Consider the following 17,935-nt stretch of genomic DNA (forward strand, 5'->3'; position numbering starts at 1 on the left):
TGTGTCTATTAAGACTGCAAGACAAATATTTTGTTTGCAGAATGCACTGTCCTCTGACGCCCTCTAGTGATGGATCACATGAAGAGTTCTTTACTTAATTAAAACATCATTTACATTAAAACTCGAGTTATCATTTACTTATGTGCATGCCGTCAAAACCTGTATGGGTTTCTGTCTTCGGTGTAGAACAAAATGAGATGACAGAATATTCATTTTTGGGGTGAACTATTCTTAAAGGGAAAGTTCACTCAAACAAAATTAAAAATTCTGTCATCATTTACTCACCTTCAAGTTGTTGTTTTTTTCCCGCATGAACACACGAGAAGATATTTTGTAGAACGCTGCACCAAACACTTGCCGGTAGCCACTGACTTCCATAGTAGAGGAAAAAAATACTATTGAAGTCAATGGCTACCAGCAACTGTTTGGTTACCAACTTTCTTCAAATTAGTATCTATTTGTGTTCAACCGAAGAAAGAAACTCGTACAGGTTTGGAACAACTTGAGGGTTAGTAAATTATGACAGAATTGTTATTTTTAGGTGAACTATCCCTGTACTATTTATCATTTTAAGATTACCTGACTTTTTATTTTTGATAAAAAGGAACAATTGTGAAAAATGATGAAAAAAGAAGTGGGGAAAAACAACACTCCCTGTTGAAAAAACCAGCATATGCTGGTTAGGTATGTTTTGACGCTGGGATGCTGGTTTAAGCTGGTCCTTTGCTAAACCAGCATCCCAGCGTCAAAACATACCTAACCAGCATATGCTGGTTTTTTCAACAGGGACTGAACTACAAGATAAACGTTAACAGAAAATGTTACAATTTTGCAGAGACTTGAAGGCATTTAATCATGTCAAAACAATACTATTACGACACTACATGCTACTACTACTATTAATAATACATAAATAAAAATAAAACAAAAGTAAAGGCAACTTTAATTTATTCAAATAATCAACTGGATACAATATATAGAATGGTCAGCAATGAGATCAGAGGACGCTGTAAAGAGCTCAAACATGCTTCGAAAACATGCTGATTGAAATTGCGCGATTGTGATGGCATGCATTTATGTAACATCCCTGTAAACAGCCCTCTCAACAGTGCTCAAATGCAGTCGCTAGTCTGATATGGATGCAAACATTTACTCTAGCCCTTCAAGAAATACTGGGCAGAAACAGTGAGGAATGATATTAAGAGGTTATAAATATACAGTACAGCATTCACTTTAATATACAATACACTTCTCTATTCAACGTACCGTTTGCAATGTCAGTCTTTGAGAAAGTGGCTGTACATAGGAAACGGAAAAATGCTGTCTTTGATTTCAGCTATAGTGAATTTAGCTCGTAGTTTTGATTGTACAGAAGAAGAAAATATGGTTATGGAGGCCTTCACTAAACATGCATCATCTGAATTCTGCTAAACATTCTAATGTGCAAAGATAAATCTCCATATATATTTTTTTCCATTTTCCCTATAAATACTTAATCAAAAAAGGGGAACGGTGCTTCTCTGGTCCTGAATATATTATTTAAAGGTCATCAAAATCTGTTAAAATGTCCACTTACATATACGGTAGTGATATTGTATAACCAGCTTCGGTCGGTGCACATGCATATTTAAGTCAATATTACAAGATTCCTTCAATAATCAACATCCAACATACACAAGAGACCAACCGACTGACTTACACAGTCCAGAACTGCACCACAATGTGAGATTTCTTATGCATAGTAATAGTACCTACACAAAAGATTCAAATGAAAAGTCTTAAAGACTGAGAAAGAAAATCACAGAAAACAAGTACTATAAAATACAGCAGAGTTTAACATGCAGGAAAACAAAAAAGTGGAAAAAACAAAAAAGTAGAGAGGTGACCTATAGAGTTACAAGGTAAACCAACAACATACATTCAACCTACTTGTGCAGAAAAGCCTCCCCTGATACATGGAAGCATGAGCTATGTTATTCATTTCAGTGGTGGAAAAGCACCATCACTCCGACATTTTGAAACTACAGCTAAATAGAGCAAACAAACAAACAATCATCGAAACAAATTCAACACAGGAGATACATGACCGTATAGTGCACATTAAGAAAATCTCAACAGGGCTTTGGACTATTTTTGCTAACTTTAAAACTTAAAGCATAAGCGAGTTACTATAGTTCTACACTGTCTAGAACAGCTTGTCTAAAATGTCCAATTCTACTTTATCTACAATTCTATCGTACCAAAAAACTCTACACATGTACTGATGATCTATGCTACAGTTATGAGTATGAAAATGTAAGGCATACATTTGTGTCAAAACAGACAAACATTGATTCCTTAAGTGAAAAGTCATGCATAGATTGCACAGAGTTATTGCATTTCCTTAAGAACTTAATAGAGTATGCGTCCTATATAGAAATGCCGATAACGAACTCACTCTGATCATGACGAAGTCGGAAATGCACTACTACATGGCATTTTGGTAATTCTACACAGGAAAAGGAAGTGAAATTACAGTAAGAAACTGTTAGCTTCATGATTAAAAGGGTCGTTACATACAAGAAGAAGAACGGTCACAATGCCTATTGTGGCATTCCCTAAAGGTTATTTGTGCCCTAAATAATTAACCTACTATTCAAAAACATGCTATGTAACTCTCTCATCTCTTGGTTTTGGGCTTTGTTGTTTAAAAAAAAAAAAGAGACAGTTTCCAGGTTTGGTCCTGTTCACCATCTACAGCGCTGACATTATAATATAAACACAAAGTTATGTGATTTTATATATATAAACAAACACACACATACAAACTTATGTGCATTTTCCCTAAATGACATCCTGAAGTATTTTATTTACTACATTTATACACATATCCTGACTGCAAATTTTAAGAATTTGAATTAATTTTATAATTTCACTTATTTTGCTTAAACAAACCTGCTTTTGAGAAGAATTTCAGTTTAAGTTGAAATATCTGATGAAAGTCTTAGTTGTTTTTTTTTCCATTTATTTTTAAATTCAGTTCTGATAATCTAATGAGATCTGTAAAACTGCAATGAAGTCTCTCTAATCAATCAGTGATGGAAATCATAAATTTCTTCTTATAAGTACATTTTAGATGTAACTGTCAGCAATTTTGAAAAATTTTAAGTATTTAAAGCTATTTATTTCACGTGTTAACTTCTGTATAATTTGTTTAAACAAACCTGATTTCTGAGATTTTCAAGTTAAAAAATTTTTGGGATGAAAGTCTGAGCTATTTTTTATTTTATCATTTTCAAATCATATCATGTCTCTCAAATTAACGAGGGATGGACAAGAAAGAAATCATACATCATACAAGAATTAAAAACTAGTTAAAGGTTATTGTCCGCAAATGTGCAAAGGCTATTTATTATTTTATTTGCCTTGATTTTTATTTCTATATATTATTTATTTTATTTAAACCAAACAAACCTGAATTTCAAGATTTTTTTTGACAATAAATTAATTTCTGATGAAAGCCTGAGCTATCTTTATTTTATTACATTCAAATTCAGTTCTAATAATCTATAAGATCTGTAAAACTGCCACAAAGCAGCATGTCTCTTTAAGTAATGAGTGATGGACAAACCTAAGAAATTGTAAATTCTTCCCTAAAAAATTCTGTTTAGCCTCGTGGTGGCACCCCCTAGCTGAAGTAGAGTAGAGTCTCCGTGCCGGAGAGGAGAGTAGAAACAGCCGCGCACACAGAAAACAGGTCCTGAGAGACGGCAGAGACCTGGGCAGACGGATACAGTGCATGCTGCTGTGGACTTTACAAATGCATGCATGAGTGGGTGGGCACCCTCCACATTAACAACCTAACATGAGCTTCTTTCTTTTCTTCCTTCCTTCCATCTTCCTATCCACGCCCCAGCCCCAGGTCCATATCCTGGCCTTCCGGCAGCCACGACAGCCCCATCCTTGCGCATTTCGCCCGAGCAAAACGCCCACAACTATCAGGAAAGAACTTCATCCTCGCCCACGAAGGGCAGGTCCACACTCCGCATGCCTTCCTCGCTCTCTTGTTTCCTAGGAAACAGACAAATGTGGAGGTTTAAAATAACCGCACATTCCAGGCGTGTCAACCTGTCTATGGCAATGCAAACTGTTGTTAAGTGCGGGGTACATGGCATCGCATCAGTCATATGCTCGGGTTGGAAGGAGGCACATGAGAGTGACTGACTACCATGTTTTTGCGAGGGGTTGTACTGGGAAGGCCAGGACTGCGGCACCACATGCAAAATGCACCCAAGTCCAACAAACCAATCAGAGTCCTGGTAAAAAAAAATGACCATGGCTGGGTGGCAAATCAGGATGCTCCTCTCCTTTTTTGTTGCTGACATTATGAATGAGGGGCATGCAGATATAGAAGCACCTGGAAAACATCATCCTGAACTGCCCATGAACTTACAGGACATACATGAACTTGTTTTATCTGTTAAACATTACATGCAAAATATGCTTGATGTACTAAGGGTTGATTATTAAAAGTAGCTTGTACAGCTACTAAGGTTCTTTAAGAGGGAATATCATGAATATTTTAAATATTACATGCATAAAATGCTGTTTATTAGGTAGGAAAACACAAGCGGAAAAGCTTGTTATTCTTTAAGCCATCTGAATGATGGTTTTGAGCATGCTAAAAAACACCACACCATTCCTTTTAAGTGCAGATCATTCAAAATGGGCATGACCATTATCTCCTACATATAATATAGGTGGAGGAGAGTGAACAGGACATAGGTGGAGCGCTAACAGGCTAGCGGAGCTTTACCTGGGGATACTGAGATTGCGGCAGTATTTCAAACTCCCTGCTCTCCCTTTTCTAGACGGCAGGAGAGATGCGGATACATGAGAATTCTTAAAACAGAGCGTTTCTATCAAATATTCCTGAAAACATGACTAAACAAGAGCCTTAAAGGAATATTTCATGCTAAATATAACTCAAATATGCAAATGATTACCACAGAAAATAATTTATGCTTGTCCCTTGGTTTCTGAAAATCAACAAAAAAGTAGGTTAAAGGGATAGTTCACTCAAAAATGAAAATTCTACTCACCCTCATGTCATTCCAAACTTGTATGAATTTCTTTCTTCTGTTGAGTACAAAAGAAGGTATTTTGAAGAATGTTGGTAACCAAACAGTTGATGGAAGCCATTGACTTCCATAGTATGGAAAGAAAATACTATGGAAGTCAATGGCTAAGTATAGTAAGAATTTTCATTTTTGGGTAAACTGTCCCTTTAACAATCTTCGCAAAGCTATTATTATAAGATATTGTTACTTTGCTAGGTAGTAATCAACCTAGCAAAGCACTGCAATGAAAGCTTCAACATAGCAGCAAAGGGGGCACTCATGAGTCATAAAATGATAAAAACGACTATAGCTTTGTTCAAATATGCATACTTTCCCACTATGTAGTAGACGAGAAACAGTATGTGATGTCTGAATTCACAGCATTCATTAGACATTATGCAAAAAGTACCCAAATGACCTACTACTTCCAGTCACTTTACTATCCCATGAGGCACCTGCAGAGGATTTGTGAATGGCAGTGAAGCGACGACAGCAATGACAACCTGGCAGATGTAGTACGTCTGGATTTCATTCATATTACACACACTTACACAGAACATTACTTTTTAAGTAAGTTCATTTAGTCATTTAGCAGAAGCTTTTATCCAAAGCAACTTACAAATGAGGACATCAGAAGCAATCAAAACCAACAAAAGAGCAATTCATAAGTTGATGTTCAAAAATTCAAAAGTTCATATTCAAATGCAGTCCCTTATCGGACAGTATGGTCTTGTGGACTTTATGGACACACACAAGTGAAGAAAACAAGTCCACATTAAGTATGCCTTTTGGAACAAGGCCTTTCACATCTTGAGTAAAGTATTTTAGCTTAGCAGGCTAATCGGTTAGCTTGGTAACTGTAAGCTAAATGAAAACAAAATAAACATGTTTAATGTGACCATTCTTAGCTTTGGCTTCATAATGCAATGTGTGATGTATAAGTTCAAGAACATGAATTTATTAATCGACAGAGATGCATTATATTAGAAATTTAGTAATTTAGCAAATCACTGGATTAAACGTCACCCACAGAAACTGTTAGAAGCACACAAAGAGTTAATTCACCAAGAAATGTAGTCTCATCTCAAAAAGATAATTTAGACAACTTAAGAGGTTAAATAACACATTTTAATGAAGGTTTAGAGTGTTAAAAAACATTCAAAAGTTTGTATGTCAGTAAGATTTTTTTTTAACGTTCACTTATGCTCCAAGGCTGCATTTATTTGATCAAAAGTAGAGTAGAACAGTGACATTTGTGAGATGTCACAATTTAAAAGAGGCGTTTTCTATTTTAATATATTTTAAAATGTTTTCAGTGTCACATGATCCTTCAGAAATCATTCTAATATGCTGATTTGCTGCACAATAAATATTTCTTATTATCAATATTGAAAACAGTTGAGCTGTTAAAGTGTGATACATTTATGTGGAATCAAAATCTTTTTAAAGTATTAATAAAAGGACAGAAACTAGTCAAAATTATTTTCTGTGGAAATGTTGCATAGACATTAAGCTCTATTTTACCTGAAAATACACTTAAGCTCTATCCTTATCATATTACAGTATAACCTAGTGTAGTTAAATAGCATAGAGTAATTAAATTACTGTCAAACAAGCTAGGCAAACCATTTAAAATGGTCTGTGACCACTGAAACCACTCCAGAGTTCCAAGTCTATGTTCAGGAAGTTTGTTCCAGTTATAGCCCATCCCTAATGAGGAAGACTTACGATAGCGTGTGTCCTGGTGCGGCGGGACTCCTGTCTTCCCTGCGGCCCCAATCAAACGGGTTCCCAAAAGAACGCTTGCGCAGCATAGTCCTAACCAAGATCTGTAGCAGAGAGCATGCAGCAAGAATAAGAACTCCAAAAACAGGCGTTGGGCTGTAATCTGTGTGGGTCATTAATCTGTTTATTCATTTGATGAGGTTATTAGCATTGAATACATTATGTGTGTTCATAAAAACAGAATTAGGGTTGTCTAAATAGGCCACCAGGGGCTTGCAATCTCACCACGGTGGCCAGGCTGGGGATGTGCTTGACAGAGTTTTCCACCTCCTCCTCTGTCACTTCTATCAGGTTGCAGCAGTTGTCGTCCTCAGGGGGGAGGGGCTCAGCGCCGTGCCGCGTCACCCATGGGTGCACCTACAACAACAACAACGGAACAGAAATCTTGCTTTGATATCATTAATTAACTCAAGACTCTGTCTAGGCAGCTGGAGTGTCCTATATTCACACAGGAAGTGCTTTGAAATCATCTTTTAAGAATAAGGAATGGTTTTATTTTTGGTCCATTTCAAGTATGGAGGCTAATTATAACATAAGAAAAAATACACTACCATGTACAAACAATTTGGGGTCAGTGAGATTTTTTTCTTGAAAGAAATTATTACTTCTATTTGGTAAGAATGCATCAAGTCGATCAAAAGTGGAAGTAAATATATTTTTTTTACAAAATATTTTTTTATGTCAAATAAATGCAGTTCTTTTGAACTTCCCATTCATCAAAGAATCCTGAAAAAAAGTATCACAGTTTAAAAAAATATATATTAAAGGAACACTCCACTATTATTGAAAATAGGCTCATTTTCCAACTCCCCTAGAGTTAAACAGTTGAGTTTTACCGTTTTCGAATCCATTCAGCCCGGGTCTGGCGTTAGCACTTTTAGCTGTAACTTAGCATAGATCATTGAATCTGATTAGACCGTTAGCATCTTGCTCAAAAATGACCAAAGAGTTTCTATATTTTTCCTATTTAAAACTTGACTCTTCTGTAGTTACATCGTGTACGAAGACCGACGAAAAAAATGAAAAGTTGGCCTTTTCTAGGCCGATATGGCTAGGAACTATTCTCTCATTCCGGCGTAATAAGCGCAGCGCCTGAAAATAGGCTTATTGGAAGTTACCTAGCTGAGGACCATTTTCAGGTGCTGCGTAATATCATTGCGCCTGCTGCACCTATGGTACGGCAGCAAAGTTCCTTGATTATTACGCCGGAATGAGAGTTCCTAGCCATATCGGCCTAGAAAATCGCAACTTTTCATTTTCCGTCGGGCTTAGTACACGATGTAACTACAGAAGAGTCAAGTTTTAAATAGGAAAAATATAGAAACTCTTTGGTCATTTTTGAGCGAGATGCTAACGGTCTAATCAGATTCAATGATCTATGCTAAGCTACAGCTAAAAGTGCTACCGCCAGACCCGGAGATCGGCTGAATGGATTCGAAAACGGTAAAACTCAACTGTTTAACTCTAGGGGAGTTGGAAAATGAGCCTATTTTCAAAAATAGTGGAGTGTTCCTTTAAGCATCTGTTTTTCAAAGTTGTTTTAAAATTCATTATAAGCATATTAGAATGATTTCTGAAGGATTATGTGACACTGAAGACTGGAGTAATAGCTGCTAAAAATTCAGCTTTGCCATCATAGGAATAAAATACATTTTAAAGTACATTAAAATAAAACAAGCTATTTTAAATTGTAATAATATTTCACAATATTATTGTTTTCACTGTATTTTTTAATAAATGGAGCCTTGATGAGCATAAGAGACTTTTTTCAAAACCATCAGCCAAATCTTACCGACCCTAACATTTTGAATGGTAGTATGCATGGTTCCAAAACATTTACATATAAAACAACCAAACATCAATCAATAGCTTGATTCTAAGCCAAAACTGCCCAATCATAAAAGAGGGCTAGTATCGTTGTACTTTAGTACTAGTACTTTGTTGAACTTGAAGGTGGCTTCATCAGTGAAATAAAAAAGTCACACTGACCTTGATTTGTGGGACAGTAATTCTGGTTTCAGGATTCTTGTCCAACATTTTAAACAGAAGGTCTTTTAAGTCATCTGATATGTCCGCGCTGTTAAGTGGGACAAAAATCAATGTCAGAACATCAGGATGGGGAAGGTCTATCAGGCTCAAGAGAAATACTCACTTCTCTGGAAGCTCCACCGGTTGGGTCTTGATCTTCTGATGGAGGCTCAAAATACGCTCATCCATAAACGGACACTGTAGAGAGAGGAAATAAAGTGAAAGACCACAACAAAAAGAATTAATTTTATACACTTTTCTTGAACAGTTTTGCTGAATTGTTACTGTTTACAGTGCATATTTCATGATATATACGAAGGTCAAAACAGGGCGTACCACTCCAAAGATGAAACAGTATAAGGTGACTCCCATTGCCCACACATCCAGAGCCTATAAAAAGCATGATGGTAACTTGATTAAATCAATTTTGACAAAAAAGACCGACAGCATATTAGCAACTAGCTTAGAGAACAGAGCTTTTAACCTTTCCAGAGAAGTTCTTGCGGGTCTCTGAGAGGGTCTCTGGGGCGAGAAACGCTGGCGTCCCAACTGTGCTGGTCAGGAGGGCGTCTGCTCCCTCAAACTGGTTACTGACCCCAAAGTCGGCAATTTTAACATGGCCATCTTCTCCCACAAGCAGGTTGGAAGGCTTGATGTCCCGATGAATGATTTTCTGGTAATGTACTGTTGAGGATGAATAGTTGCCATCACTTTTAATCATTACTCATTGCATTTTGATGACTATCAAGAAGAACTGCATCTAGTCTCATAATTTGAGGTATATTACAGATAAAAATGTTAAGAACTTTCTGAAAACCAAAGACTATTTTATGCTGAGAATGGGTACACACATTTACTTTAAATGTCATTCAGATGGCTTCTTCATGTCCTGTGCTGTTATCTGATATCTATCTAGTAACTAAAACTATTAAAAAGGTTTTTGTTAATTGATAGAAATAAAGCTGAAATAAAATAATATATAAATATTACATGAAAAACTTAAATGAAAATTAAAAATGTATTGCCAAACAACGGAAATAAAAGAAGTTTAAGTACCAAAATTACTAACAAAATTAAAACTGAAATAAAACAAATTAAAGCTATAAAGATATATTAAAAACAAATAAACAAAATCTAATAAAAATGACAAAATGACTAATGAAATAAAACTAATGAAATGTAAACTGAACATACTAGTATACAAATAGTATAAAAATATAATAATAAAATACAAATATTAATATAAAGTATATAAATCAATAATAAATAATAATAATACTAAAATAACACTGCTAATTGGCCAGTTCTTGGACAGAATAAGCAATGTGGACTAGACATGAAAACTACAATTATATTGAAAATTGAAAATATAAAAATAAAAGCTAAATCCTATAACAGTATATAAATTATATTAAAATAACACTGCTAAGTAGGTAGATGCCCAGAATAAGATATGCTGACAAGACTTTAGTCTAAGAGTTTGGCTCTATTAGACTATCCAGTGCCCAGCCAATGGCGTGAGGCCATGAAAATGTAACTTGTCCTTTTATCTGGATGTATTAGCAACACTCATGAGTATTGATTAGCTAAATTCCTGCACTCACAATACTCAATTCCTCTCAGCAAGTCCTGGAAGTAGAAGCGTGCCTGGTCCTCATCCAGGGGCTTATCAGTAGGAACTTCCATCACCGCTCTGCAAACACATGGGGAATGAGACACAGTTTCTCTAGCAGAGTGACACTAGCACAGCATGGGCCGGCACTACAATCAGAAATAACATGCTTACTCACCCTCGTTTGACAAGCTCGAAAACTGTGAAAGCACACAGGAAACAGAGTTAGGCTGTTGTGCATTACCTTTTCTGTTTTCACATACATTTAGCACAGAAAAGTAGAATAAATTGTGCATGTGCAAGTGTGTAGCATCTGCCAAGAGGATGAGTATCTGGCCAGACTTACCCATGTACAGATGGTCCTCACTTGGATCATCCAGCACCTGCACAAAAAAACCAAAGCGGTTTAGAAAGGGAATGAAACCAGTCAGCATAGACCTTATTTCAGCACTTTCATGGCCTGTGGAGAGCAGTGAGAATGAGAGAGTGAGAGCAGATATCCAGTGTCATTACTGGTGCTGGGTGACATATGCCCCATTCTACAACCAGTACTGAGTGAGGACTACAACTGCCCCAAAAATTAGGATAAAAAATAAGCAAAAATTAATCAGAGATTGAGCAATTTTAAGTTAACATTTATTGTAATATTACAGCAATATAATTATTATTATTGTTGTTGTTATTACAGCATGTTCATAATCATCATTATCAAGATATTTTATTTCATATTAAAATTAAATTATTTATCAAATCCCAATAATATAACAATATTTTTTTAATATTATAGCAATTATTTACTATAATGCTAATAATATTACTAATTTGATTGAGCAATTTTAAGTTAACATTTATTGTAATGTTACAGCAACATATTATTATTATTATTATAGCATGTTCATAATCAGTATCAAGATATTCCATTTCATAAAAAACACCCCCCAAAAAATAAAAATAAAAATAAATAAAATAGATAGATAGTCTTAAAATGGTCTTAAAATACTCTATCTATCTATCTATCTATCTATCTATCTATCTATCTAGCTATCATTTTGATGCCATAGTGTACTGTATATTCAAGAAACCAGCTCTGTGTAAAGAGTACTGCACATAAAATGTAAATAAAATAAGCAACAAATAATAAATTTAAGTAAAGAAAAAGCAAATAATCAGAGAAATTATCAAAATTAAGTTAATATCAAAATATTACAGCAATATATTATTATTATTATTATTATTATTATACATGTTAATACTACTACTACTAATACTACTAACAATATTAATACTAATAATAATAATCAAGATTAGGATATTTACAAATTAAAAATATTTACACAAACATATATATATATATATATATATATATATATATATGTACAATCGATGCCATCGTCCATCACCGATGGCTGACAGACATCACGATGTTGAGCCGGCATCGTGACCCCCCCCATACCCCCCGCAATCCGCCGCATCCCAATACCGTGTTCGGAAAGAAAATGACGTGTAGGCGGAACCCCTAAAGGGAATAAATACGAGATGGGAGGAAAATATATATTTCAATATTTTTCCTTGCAGTTAAATAATTGGGTAATTATACTACATATATATTTCAGCATCAGGGAGTCGCTATTATACCTGGCATTGAAACTGGCATCGTGCTTTTAAATGCACGATCGCTTTTAGTTTCACTTTCACTTTCAAGATTCGCGATCGCACGTACTCTGTTTATACTATGGAGCGGGAGTACTTGCCACACATTTTATAAGATTATATGTTTGTCAGTGGTACTGAGGATCTGCAAATCATTCGCCATCGTCCTCAGTCATCTGTCCTTTCTCCGTTTATGTAGTAATTGAAATTGTATGTACTGTAATGTGAAAGGCAACCGTTAGCAATCGTTTTCTGAATACGGATTCACGCTTTCGATGTCATCGTCCATCGCGATGTTTCACAGTAGACATTGTCCGATGCCAATTTTGTAGACATCGCCCAACCCAACACGCCGCACTGCATCAGCTAAAGTCTGTCTACACACAGTTGAAAATCATTTGAAATTTGTGTCAGCACGTCATAAATAGAATTTTGTAGACATCGCCCAACCCTAATTATGAGTCCATGGCTTATGCAGCAATTCTACATTTCCCATCATTCTCTGTGGTATACTTTGCTCTTTGTTTTGATGCACTAGTGCTAAAATGAATTTTACTTCAATTAAAATCACATCATAATTATGATTTTTGAACCCATTAGGAGGAACTTCTCAATGGACATTGTCTATGTGACCGTTTTAAGACTGGCTGCTGAAGATGACCTCAACTAGTCAATCATAATTGAATGATTACTGATAACACTAGCATGTTAGCTCTTTACTCTTCACACATGAAGTGTCTATATACTTGTGCAAGTTCATGAGAGTGTGTTGCGTCAGTCACTCACATAGTACGTGTTGTCGTCTTCATTGTACGCCAGCTTGACAACTCCATAGGAGCCCTTTATCAGGAAAACAAGGTGCGTCAGTCATGACAACTTGTAAATGGATCAAACTGCAATACAAACACACTCAGTAACATGCAAAAACGGTGGGAAACAGGAGGCTAAAGTGGCCAAGCATTTGTGCCGTTTGATTAACTGAAGAACATGTAAACCAAACCAAGCCAGTAGGCAATAGCTGGCATCATGATGAATGCCATAGACAGGCATAATTCCACTTCTGTTCTGTCTCTATCTCTCTCAAACCCACACACATACACACACACACACACACACACACACACACACAGGTCCCAGCTGGGAGAGCAGATTGCCGTTCCAGCAGGGAATCCAACCCTTAGACACAGAGATGAGAGCAGAGCAGGAATCTCCCCATCCAAGCTGACAGTTTTCCATGCCCTCGAATAGAGATGAAGCTTAGTGGAACAGCAACAGTGAAAACACTGCTCCTTTCACTTGCTTTACTGCATTACTCTGTATACTGCTTTATTAGTAAATTCATTACATGCGCTTATGTGTACTCTTCTTAGAAAAAAGTACTGCAGTAATACTATGGTACACATGGTTCACAAAGAACTCAAAATACTGTGTAACATAGCATTAACATGATGCCATGTCAAAAAAAAAACATGGTAAAACATGGTACTTTTGTAAGTGTCTAATTCATTCTGTTTTAATCATGAAACTTTGATCTATACTATGGTGTCACAAAATGACCATATTCATATACTATGAAGTTATTTCAAACTCTATTACCATGGTACCCTGTTCCAGAAAAGGAAAAAACAAAAAGGCACTATTGTATATTGTCTAGGCAAAATTGATTTTGAATAGTCAACAGCAACATTCTGTGGTCAAATATCAAATATTTTAAATACTTTTATTCAGCAAGGATGCTTGAATTGATCAAAAGTGACAGTAAAGGCAGTTATGATGTTAGAAAATATTTACTTCACTGTTTCCACTCACAGATTTAATATAGCACATTAAACATTGTTTAAACATTGATAATAATAATAAGAAGAAGAAATGTTTCCTGGGCACCAAATGAGCATATTCAAATAATTTTTTATTTTTTAGTCATTACCCCAATCTTCAGTGTGCAAAAAAATAATTTGAATGTGCTCATTTGGTGTTCAGGAAACATTTCTGAAAACTCAGCTTTGTCACCACAGGTATAAATCACATTTCAAAATACATTCAAATAGAAAACCACTATTTTAAATAGTAATAATATTTAATAATAAATGTATTTTTTAATACAGTAATGCAGCCTTGGTGAGCATAAGCATAAATTAAAATTTTACCGACCCCAAATGTTTAAACTCAAATCTATTTTTCATGTGTATTTATTTATTTATTTTCCAAGATACAGAAAAAAGGAAAAAGTGTGATAATTTCATGTGGCTAATTTTGTAAAAATGACCAATATGCCTCACGTATTTTGTTACTTTTCATATTTTTACCATACCAAATATGTGAGATGTTTGTTCTGAAATAAGGAAAACAGCTCAATTAATCTTTCAGCAGAGTGTTCATTCATCCCAGACTCAGCAGGAAGTGATCTATACATAAATAATAAATGAAAAATAGACATACCTTTCCGATCTCATCTTTCAGCTTGTACTGGTTGAGCTGCACGCAGTCCTTTTGAAATAAAGAAACACATGATATCGATCAATGACACTAAGGTCTTCTTTAAGGAATTGTAGTCACTACTTGTGGCCAAAGATCACAGCAAATGCTAACTTGATTCTCTCATCAAGAATGATGCTTGTAACATTCCAGGTTCAAAGAATCAAAAGCATTAGCAGAAGAAAAACTACAAGGGAGTTTTTGAGCCAGGGTTATTATAGTTAATTAAAACAAAATAAATGTTAATTGAAATAAAATATTTAAAAACTTGATTTCAGCTAGCTGCCAAGGCATCATTTCTCATTTTCGTTTAGCTTAATTTGAAGTACTAAAATAACTAAAACTAAATAAACTGAAACAAATAAATACAAATTAATAAAAACTATTTAGATAAAAATAAACTAAAAATGACTAAATTACTAAAACAGTGAAAACAGAAGATATATACAAAAGTATCAAATTCAAAATATTAACAAAAACTATAATAGTATATCAATGATACTGAAATAACACTGACTTGAGCCCAGAACGGTACACGAGCTAAAGCTACACACATTTCTCGCTGATTTCATGTCCTAATGGAAAAGCAGAAGCATCTATAGGGGAACTTTCTCTTGACAAGCGCCATTAAGAGGAAGGTTACCTTGCATACCCTCTCAAGCTTGCAGACTTGAAGCCAATGCAGAGAATGAAGAAAAGGAAATGTTCTTCTCAAAGACAATATCAGTTCTCACACAAGCAGCTCAAATTATCTCAGGGCACAGCATCACATTGTCTAGTTTTTGGTGGTGTAATTATATAAGCTTACATAATTGTTAGGCACAATGTTAACCATTGTGTTGTTCAGATAGTTGGATTGTGTTAAAATAGATGATGTTGTGTTTTACACCTTCCAGACATTGCCCACCTCTAATATAGAGAACACAAAGAGCAATTTCTATATTTTATAAATGATCTTATAATATATTTAGTATATAATATGTAATATGTAATATCTAAATATTAGGGGTGTAACGGTACACGTATTCGTACCGAACCGTTTCGGTACGGGTCTTTCGGTTCGGTACGCATGTGAACCGAACGAATACAGTTTTTGTTTTTTTTCTCCGGAAATTCAAATAATAAATGGCGTTTTGACAGTCTTTGATGTGGCATGACAGATCGCTGTATAAACACCTTGGAGAGCCGCTTCTGGGACGGTTCAGAAACGTGCTGGTAGTCATATTTGTGTACCGTTACACCCCTACTAAATATACATGAATTGACATTACTAATGAATTCAATGTTAAATACTATATAAATAATAAAAACATATTTTTATTAAAAAACTGCAACATTAGAGTAAAAAATTCAGATTTTCCCCCATGACATTTACAAGCCTACATTATTTAAAATATAGAGACGCATTAATTGATATGAATAATTTAAATGTTAAATAAATAATATATTTGAAAAAATATTTTCAACATTTTTTAGCATAATTACAAACTTTTCTGTATTTTATTTCCATGACATTTACAAGGCTTCAAGCCACTATTACAAGCCTACATCATTTAAAATATAGTGTATAATGTGAATTTTATATTAAACAATATATTTATTATACAATATTTACTGTCTATATTTAATATGTAAATAATAACTAATTGCTATTAATAATTAAGATATTGAATATTATATAAATAATAAAAATATACTTTTACAAATATGTGTCACATTTTAGAGTTCAAATATTTTATATTGATACAAGCATTTTATCATGTAAATTTTACATTACACAAAATATTTATTATAAACTATTTACTGTCTATATATTAAATATGTAAATAATAATTAATTGCTATTGATAATTTAGATATTAAATATTACATTAATAATAAAAATATCTTAATTATTTATAAATTAAATAATAATATTTATATTTATATTAATTCTATATTTTATTTCCAGCCTACAAGCCATTTTACAAGCCTACATCATTTAAAATATAGTGATCACAAAAAGCAGTTTCTAGCCCCAAAGCTTTATCATGTATATTTTTTTATATTTAATATTTAGATTTAATGTGTAATTATGAATTAATTTAAATTAATAATTTAGATAATACATATTATATAAAAAAATAAAAAAATTGCATAACAAAAATGTTTACATTTCATTTAAATATAATATAATTAATTAATGGATTTATGTAAGGGACTTCCCTACTCTTCCAAACACACCTGCCATTACCTCCGGCCACCTACCTGCAGGTCTGTGATGGAGACACGATGAGACTCCACGGTTGGTCTTCGAGGGAGGCGTGGAGACGAGTGAGGGGAGGTGATTGGCGAGTAGGGCAGCGATGGGTAAATATAGCGTCCATTCAGCCCCGGCGAACCGCAGGGCGACGAAAGCGTCTGCGAGCGTTCCTGTAGTGACAGCTTCCTGTCGGAGAGGCTCAGTCTACCTCTGTGCTCCTGTGGTTCTGGGAAGAGCGCTTCCGGGCGGCCCACCGTGTGGGATAACAGATCACAGGAGGCCATGCGGAAGGGCGGGACTGTACCTGACGATGCCGGCTCTGGCGTTTCCGAGCTGTCCATGTCCTCCATCTCCTCCTCCTCTCCGCCCTCCTGCCCTGAGCCACCACTGGGCTCGTACTCCGTCACCACAATCATGGACTCCATCTCGCTGGTACAAGAGCTCAGGCGCGTGGACGGGGAAGGGAGCACAACACAGCTCCGCAGCAGGTCAGGCAGTGGCTGATTGGGCGGCTGTACCGGGGGAATGGGCGGAGCATGGCCCAGAGCGGCAGGGGGATCAGAATAGGGCCAGGAGGAGACACAGGGAAACATAGTGTCCTTCCCAAACACCTCTCAGTAGCCCCTCCATCAAAGCCTGGCAGGAAAAACAGAGTTGGGAAATGTTAGATGTCATACAGAATGTCCGCGCTTTTGCCCAATGAATTTCCTTGACTTTGAGTATTGTTTGGGAATGGCCGTTATGATCAATTCACATTTTTATTATTATTTTTCCTTGTTCTTTCCTGATATTGCCCACTCAATATTCTATATATCCAATCCCAATCAATCAATTTTACCCAATCACCAATATTTTATAATGTATTATTTTATATATTATTTTTATCATATAATTATTATACCCATTATATAAATATTTTATATTTACTGTATATAATAGTTAGTATTCAACTGTTTAGTGTCCAATTATGAATTGATGTTAAAGGGGTCATATGATGCGATTTAAATTTTTCCTTTCTCTTTGAAGTGTTACAAGCTCTTGGTGC

At 35.1% G+C, this 17,935-nt stretch overlaps 1 protein-coding gene across 1 annotated transcript in view; it reads right to left on the reverse strand.

Moving 5' to 3' along the window:
• Positions 1-3,858: 3,858 nt before the first annotated feature.
• LOC107662592 (calcium/calmodulin-dependent protein kinase kinase 2-like) overlaps positions 3,859-17,935 on the reverse strand; it is a 24,455-nt gene continuing 10,378 nt past the window's right edge. Inside the window, exons 2-17 of the mRNA XM_016452666.1 lie at positions 16,896-17,526; positions 14,614-14,661; positions 12,961-13,014; positions 10,976-10,984; positions 10,871-10,907; positions 10,703-10,724; positions 10,517-10,605; positions 9,397-9,596; positions 9,249-9,302; positions 9,037-9,110; positions 8,874-8,961; positions 7,110-7,241; positions 6,828-6,928; positions 5,082-5,118; positions 4,796-4,846; positions 3,859-4,050 (exon numbers count right to left, since the gene is read on the reverse strand). Of these exons, the coding sequence (XP_016308152.1) occupies positions 3,991-4,050; positions 4,796-4,846; positions 5,082-5,118; positions 6,828-6,928; positions 7,110-7,241; positions 8,874-8,961; positions 9,037-9,110; positions 9,249-9,302; positions 9,397-9,596; positions 10,517-10,605; positions 10,703-10,724; positions 10,871-10,907; positions 10,976-10,984; positions 12,961-13,014; positions 14,614-14,661; positions 16,896-17,483 (1,644 nt within the window). The 5' untranslated portion in view covers positions 17,484-17,526 and the 3' untranslated portion in view covers positions 3,859-3,990. The remainder of the gene's footprint in view (positions 4,051-4,795; positions 4,847-5,081; positions 5,119-6,827; positions 6,929-7,109; positions 7,242-8,873; positions 8,962-9,036; positions 9,111-9,248; positions 9,303-9,396; positions 9,597-10,516; positions 10,606-10,702; positions 10,725-10,870; positions 10,908-10,975; positions 10,985-12,960; positions 13,015-14,613; positions 14,662-16,895; positions 17,527-17,935) is intronic.

Source organism: Sinocyclocheilus anshuiensis, unplaced genomic scaffold (genome assembly GCF_001515605.1).
Source record: "Sinocyclocheilus anshuiensis isolate Anshui unplaced genomic scaffold, SAMN03320099.WGS_v1.1 scaffold457, whole genome shotgun sequence".
Classification (NCBI taxonomy): domain Eukaryota; kingdom Metazoa; phylum Chordata; class Actinopteri; order Cypriniformes; family Cyprinidae; genus Sinocyclocheilus; species Sinocyclocheilus anshuiensis.